The 7,495-nt window shown below is 36.1% G+C and overlaps 1 protein-coding gene across 1 annotated transcript in view; it reads left to right on the forward strand.

Moving 5' to 3' along the window:
- The window catches only part of LOC107145679 (NXPE family member 4-like), a gene marked incomplete at its 3' end in the record, with an annotated part of 10,769 nt that extends 3,282 nt beyond the window's left edge, over positions 1-7,487 (forward strand). The window contains exons 2-5 of the mRNA XM_015489667.1: positions 1,283-2,016; positions 2,493-2,554; positions 3,903-4,109; positions 6,973-7,487. Of these exons, the coding sequence (XP_015345153.1) occupies positions 1,283-2,016; positions 2,493-2,554; positions 3,903-4,109; positions 6,973-7,487 (1,518 nt within the window). The remainder of the gene's footprint in view (positions 1-1,282; positions 2,017-2,492; positions 2,555-3,902; positions 4,110-6,972) is intronic.
- Between the last annotated feature and the right edge of the window lie 8 nt (positions 7,488-7,495).

A 7,495-nucleotide genomic window follows, 5' to 3' on the forward strand; every position in this document is an offset into this window, starting at 1 on the left:
ATATATATATATATATATATATATATATATATATATACATATACACACACACACACATATACAGACATATCATCTTATTTGACTCCTTTATCATTATATAATGACCTTTTTGTTTGTTTTAAAATTTTTCACTTAAAGTTGGTTTCATCTGATGTAACTATAGCTAATACTGTTCTCTTCCTGTTCACTTGCAAGGAATGTATTTTACCATTCTTTCACTTTTAACTGTGTGTGTTCTTACAGGTGAAGTCTCTTGCCAGCAGCATAGAGTTATGTCATTTTTATTTTTTTTCATCTGTTCAATGATGCTATCTCCTTAGGAGAATTTATTATACTATGATAGATAATTTTTGATACATAAAGACCACTTCCATTTGCTGTCTTCCTATTGTTTTGTGGAGTGTTTATTCTTTCCTCTATGCTCGCTTTCTTCCTTTGTGACTAGTGATTTTTTTCTAGTGGTATTCTTTGAATTCTTACTTTTTATCTTTTATGTACTTGCTACAAATGTATTCTTTGTGGTTACCATAAGACATACAAAAAACTATAATAGTGATAGCACCATATTTAAGCTGGTAACAGCTTAAGCTTCATCACATGAATAAAATCTACTTGTATACCACCCACATTTTAAATGTCGGATGTCACAATATATTCTTTTGTATTCTGTTTCCTTCAACAAACTAGTTTAGCCTTTATTATTTTAATTCTTTTGCTGTTTCACCTTCATAATGAAGAAAAAAGTGATTTCCTCATCATCATTACACCATTAGAGGATTCTGACTTTGTACATACTTTTACAAATTAGCCTTATGCTTTTCCATATTTTATGTTACTAATGGCATTTTCTTTATTCAGCTCAAACCACTATCACTATCATTTTTTGTAAGAGAGATATGATAGTTATGAACATATTAGATTTGTTTGTCTGGGATTGAATATTTTTTACTAAATTTTAGTTTTTATATAAAAATAATAAAACAAAAGCATTCATTCAATACAGTTAAAAACATTTTCTCATTTGGTCTTCCAATTTGACCAACAAGGTAGATTTTACAACCACCATTTTAAAAAGACTGTAAGGCTTATTGGGATTAAATAGTTCTTCCAAAATTGATAAGCCAACAGAAACTATAGTCATGCTAACAGTATCAAAAGTGTATTGACTATGACACACATGTGTTATTTAATTTTAGTACCTCTCATTATTCCATAAAAGATAAAAGTGATATTAAAAAGGAACATTTTTGGATGTTCTCTATTCTCTTTCTTGTCATTTCAGATACAGACTGCTCTCAATTTGCCAATCTCCCTCCATCACTGGAACATGGTCACAGAGTCCTCAAGCCCTGGAGCACCTCTGAATCCAGCAGCTTCACCAACAGAGACTGAGCTGAGAATAAGTGAGATCCGGGAGAAACTAGACCAAATGATCCCACCCAGACACTTCACCCACATGAACACCACCACCAGTGCCAAACACAGCACAGTCACCATCCTCAACCCTAGAGACACATACTGCAGGGGGGACCAGCTGGATATTCTGCTGGAGGCCAGAGACCACATGGGACACAGGAAGGAATATGGAGGGGACTTCCTGAGGGCCAGGATGTCCTCCCCAGCCCTGAAAGCAGGAGCCTCAGGAAAGGTGATGGACTTCAACAATGGCACCTACCTTGTCAGCTTCACTCTGTTCTGGGAGGGCCAGGTCTCTCTGTCTCTCCTGCTCATCCACCCCAGTGAAGGGGTGTCAGCTCTCTGGAGGGCAAGGAACCAAGGCTATGACAGGGTGATCTTCACAGGCCAGTTCATCAATGGGTCCACACGGGTCAATACTGATTGTGCCCTGATTTTAAACTCGAGCACTGAACTATGCCAGTACCTGGATGCTCAAGACCAAGAAGCCTTCTACTGCATGAGGCCTCAGCATGTTCCCTGTGCTGCACTCACCCACATGCATTCCAAGAATAAGGAAGTTTCCTATCTTAGCAAACAAGAAAGGACCATCTTTGTAAGGTAAAAAAAATTATTGGTGGAGATACCAGGGCAATGATTTACTTTATTTTTCCTATATGTTGGTCCAAAGGAAAGTCCTACAAGCAAATCAACATAGGCACCATTTATGAAGATCCATTTAGGAGAGGATCTGTGAATTAATTCGGGGGACAGGGCTCATTCTTCAAAAGTTCACAAGCTTTTTTAATCTTTGTCAATTAAATGAGAAATTCAGGCAAAATGAAAACCATAAGAGAATAAGAAATCTGTGTGGGTGCTCTAATATATTTTTTCTGCATCTTGCTAAGTCTTTGCTCTCCTTCTGGGTACCTGGATCTCATGGAATTTCCATTTCTTTAAATGGAAATTTCCTTACTGCCCTGAGTTGATGGAACCATAATTGGTATTCACTAAAAAATAACTAGATGATCTTAATTATTGAGTCTTTCCTGATTTGAGGCCACCAGCAGGTTCATTTCTATATTTGTCTTTTAAAGGTCAAATGTGGGTGTGGAGATTATGGAAAACTTCAATGTGATTAGTGTCTCCAAATGCAACAGTAAGTGCTCCTGTGTTTGTGGAGGGTGCTTAGTGCTAGACACACTTAAAGGCTTTCCTCTTTCTGTTGGACTTGTTCAGTTTTAGTTTCATCAGCTCAATGCTCATTTATCTTGTCTAATGTGAGCCAAGATATCATGAACTAAGTGAGTGAATTATCGGAATCCCTAGGATATCAAATGCCTCTTTTAGTAAGTATATCTCTCATCATTGATGTACTCATCAGATAACAGATCACTTGTGCATCTTACACAATAACCTACAAACTGTGAAACTCTCTTCTAACTCTTTACCAGGCCCCCTTTCCAACACCATCCTTCTCTACACCATTGCCATCACCACTTCCTGCATCACTTCTAGTCCAATAATCACCATCTAGAGGTTTCCAGTCTGCTACCTAGGAGTCTGGTTACTATCATTATCTCCTCTTGATATCTCACGTTTCAAACAACTTTGATATACAAAGTAGAATTTCCACATTTATTTTTTTCTAGTTTCTCTTTAATTTATTTAACTCGAAACAGCCTAGGAAACCCTATCTAAAATGATTTAAGGCAACATCATTTATGTCTCTGGCAGTGCAGCACAGCGCAGCATTAAAAATTTGCTAGTTGTTAATATACTTGTCCACAAGGAAATATAATTATGTACCTTGTTGTAAAATGGTATTCTTTACCCTGCATATATGAATAAGCCTATACCAGTCATTAAAATACTAAAGTCCTCCAAATAAATGAACATTCAGTGCTCCAGACCTGTCACCTCACTATCATTGCCACCTCAGACCCTTCACTAACCAACTAGGAGGTGAATACCAGGCCCTTCATGGACCTCTAGGACTCTCTCTAGCTACAGACCACTCAAACAGATTGGATGTTTCCAAACTTGTAACATTTTTTTCTATGATCTTGAATTTAACTCAATGAATTCATAGATTGTTTGGTGGCTTTTAACCCATTGTGACAGAGTATGAAAAACTTAAGGAAAAATTGACTTAAATGATACTATGCTTGATTTTTCATTACTCTACAAAAATGGCTGACATTGCTTTTATAGAAAGACTGACAAATACTTAAAGTTTAACAGAGAGTCATTTTGACTTCTGGGAGAAAACATGTTCTATTATAATGAACATTCATGATACACATTAGGAAACTCACATTAGGTCTTTTTTTCCTGAAAAACAGTTATTCCATATGAGAATATTTCTGTAAGGCTTTTCTACTATGACCACCATCTTCACCCCCCTATTAAGAGGACACTTAGAAAAGACAGAAAGTTCTTTAGCAATACTGATGAATGTTTTAGATTTGAAGTTTTAGAAGGTCCCTTCTTGCTGATTTTTGCAGAAGACCCAGTTCCACTAAAAGCGAAATGCAAGTCTCGCATGACATCCACAATTCCCAGTGGGCATGTTTGGAAACAAATATGGCATCCTGGCTCCTGCAGTTTGGCTCCAATCAAAATGAATGAGTGCCTGAGAGGAAAATCCATATACCTATTGGGAGATTCCACCATCCGCCAATGGATTGAATACTTCAAATCCAATATCAACAGTATGATTCAGTCTAAGCTTAATTCATATTCCTTTCAAAAATTTTTCCTTACCTTTCAAGGAGAATAAGAAATGTAGGAAATGGCTCATCTTTATCATATTTCTTCATCACAATACACCAAAATTTTTCATAGGACATAGATATCTTTTCTTTACAAGAATACATTGATCTGAAATGAAGGGAGCATGAGAAATTCAAACTACAGTATTTAGCCAGAAAGCATATAAATTATCAATGGATCTAAAATGATTTCAGAAATTAAAATGTCCACTTTCTATAGTTAGTATGAAGATTATGGGTGTGGATTCTAGATCCAGATGTCCTGGGTTCAGAACCTGACTTCAGATCCTATATCAGTGACTTGGACCAATTACATAAATTGTCTGTCCCTTGATTTACTCATCTGTCACCTACAAATGAAAAAAATACCCACCTGATAAAATGAGGTAATACAGATGGTGAATTTTGATCATTATCTTTGAGGAAGTGAGGTTTTATGTAAATTATCATCACTCTTATTATCATCTGATAGTATGACAGATACAAAAGGAAGGTAAAACTTATATCACATTGGCACAGTGTTTAAAAGCATGGGATTTAGAGTCTAACAGAACTAGACTGAGTCCATTAGAAAAAATGATCTTTGGCTTGTTATTTATTTTCTCTGCCACATTTTCCTCATACATCCAATAAACATGGTGCTTATGCTGAAGATGAAATCAGGTAAAGGATATAAAGAATTCAACACATTGCAAGGCACATTTGCACATAGAAAGGGCCCCCAAAACAACAGAAATTGCCATTATCTGTAGTTAATGTTAGAGTTGGGTTCAGATACAGCTGGAAGAATCCTAGTCCAGTTGCTATATTTACAAAACTAAGAGTACACCAACAATACCTCAAAATCCATTAACATATCTCAGCAATCTTACCTAGAACACTGTCACTACCTGCCTATCCATGTCCCTGGGTCCAGTTCCTATTACCTAGGATTATTCAGTCTTGGTGGCTCCATCCTGGTCTTCCAGACATGAAGCCACTCAGGATCTCCAACTTAGCGAGAAAGATGATTCTCTTAATAAAAGGGGAAATCAGTAGGACCTAGACTTCAAGTTTTAAGAATTCCCAATAAAAGTGGGGAGTTTTCAATCCTGACATCTGAGAAATGAAAAAACTCCTTGTGACCTCAGTTTGTTCAGCTACAAAAGCAAGGGTCTAGTGACGACCTTCAGCATCACATTCTACGATGGAGGGTCTCTTAGTTCTACAGAGTACTGCAGTACTGAGTAACTTAACCTCTTTAGCTTATCTTGGATGTTGCAGTTGGAAAACATCTCCTATATGTTTTGCTTAAAGTTGAACTTTGTGTCCAGAGTTTGCTTTGGAAGAGAAAACTGAAGTAAGTTGGAAGCAGAGTGAAGAAAATCATTCTGCCATTTTCCACCAACCAATCATCCAGCATGTCTATTTTCTAGTCACTAGGTTAAGTCTTCAAACATATCTCTTTACTTCTAAGGTAGCACATGTGATAAAGCATTAGTAATCATTTAATACACATTTTCCACTGACATTTTTGCTGTAAATCAACTGGCCTTAATATTTAGATAAGAATGTAATTAAGATGCTGAAAAATGGTAGGACTTCATCTTATTCTACTTGTGCTGTGTTTTTTTCCAGATGTGTCAAGATCAGGTAGGATAGTTTCATAAGATGTAGATGGAACTTCAAGTTAAAGGCTGACTCTTTACACACTGTGTAGTCTTCAGCAGGGGATTTTCACTCTTGAGTTTTTCTTCCTATGATATGACAATTAGACACATAAATGAGGGATGTTGACATGAGTGATTGCCTCAGTTTAAATAAATGTAAACTGTAAATGATTTCACAAATAGTAAAAGTATTATTATTATAGATGATGTACTCAGTACAATTCCATGCATATGGAAGGAAACACAGAAGTTTAGAATATAACCTTAGTCTTCAGGGAGTTTGCGAGTATTTGAAGAAATAGATTTATTTTTGTTTCTTAATATAAATAACATTAGCTAGTATATTTCTGTATCTTTAAATAATTTTAATCTAGAACCAACAAGTTTTACAAAAATAATACTTACAAAACAAACCACATCGTCCTCCAGGGCAGTTTTTTCAGTGCCTTACCATTCATCCAGTGGCATGGTTCTGCAAAAGGACATGCATAATCTATAATATTTTTAATTATTCAATTAAATTTCAAAAGTGTTCCTTCAATCAAGCCTATAATAAATCAAACATGATTAGTTTATTTACATCTAATCACCAAATATTTTCTCTTGTATTTATGACTGACAATCATATTTACTGCATTATAGTTATACATAACATTGGGTTTGTTTTAACATAATTATACAAGCATGGAATATAATTCGCTCCAGTTCAGTTGCCAGTACTTCTTCTTTCCCTCTCTTCCCCACCCCTGTTCCTTTCCTCTATTTTACTGATCTTTCTTCCATTTATTTACAGTTTTATAAATTAGTGTGTTTTGGATCTATAAAGGTGAAATTCACTGTGGTATATGTTCATAGGAATGTGTGGTAAGATTCATTCCACCATTCCTCCCTTTTCCAGTCCTTTTGCCTTTCCACTCAATCACTTACCTCTACTCCACTGACCCCTCTGCTATTTTCATGAGATTTCCTCTTCCCTCCTTTCCCACTTATTTTTTTCTAGCTTTCACAGATGAAGGAAAACATTTGATCCTTGACTGTCTGAGTCTAGCTTATTTCACTTAGCATTAAGTTCTTTATTTTTATCCATTCACCATGACTTGTCAATCTTATAACTTTATTCTCCTCTCATTTTGGGATTGCTTGTTTGTCTCCAGCACTCAAGACAGTGAATCTGCATGAGTATGGAAAACTGCAAAGCCAACTAACTGTGGACTTGGATAGGAATATCATCATCCAGTGGCAAAAACATGCTTATCCCTTAATTGGATCATCTACTTATTCAGTCAAAGATATTGAGTACATGGCCCGAGTCATTGACAGAACTGAAGGAGGAAAAAACACTGTCATTGTTATTTGTCTGGGCCAGCATTTCAGACCCTTTCCCATTGATGTTTTCATCCGAAGGGCCCTCAATGTGCACAAAGCTGTTCAGCGACTACTTCTGAGAAGCCCAGACACCACAGTCATTATCAAGAGAGAAAACATCAGGGAGATGCACAATGATGCGGAAAGATTAAGTGATTTTCATGGCTACATTCAAAACCTTGTCATGATGGACATTTTTCAAGATCTCAATGTGAGCATCATTGATGCCTGGGATATCACAATTGCATATGGCACAAATAATGTCCACCCACCTCAATATGTAGTTGGAAATCAAATTAATATATTCTTAAA

This window comes from Marmota marmota, unplaced genomic scaffold, assembly GCF_001458135.2.
Source record: "Marmota marmota marmota unplaced genomic scaffold, marMar, whole genome shotgun sequence".
Classification (NCBI taxonomy): domain Eukaryota; kingdom Metazoa; phylum Chordata; class Mammalia; order Rodentia; family Sciuridae; genus Marmota; species Marmota marmota.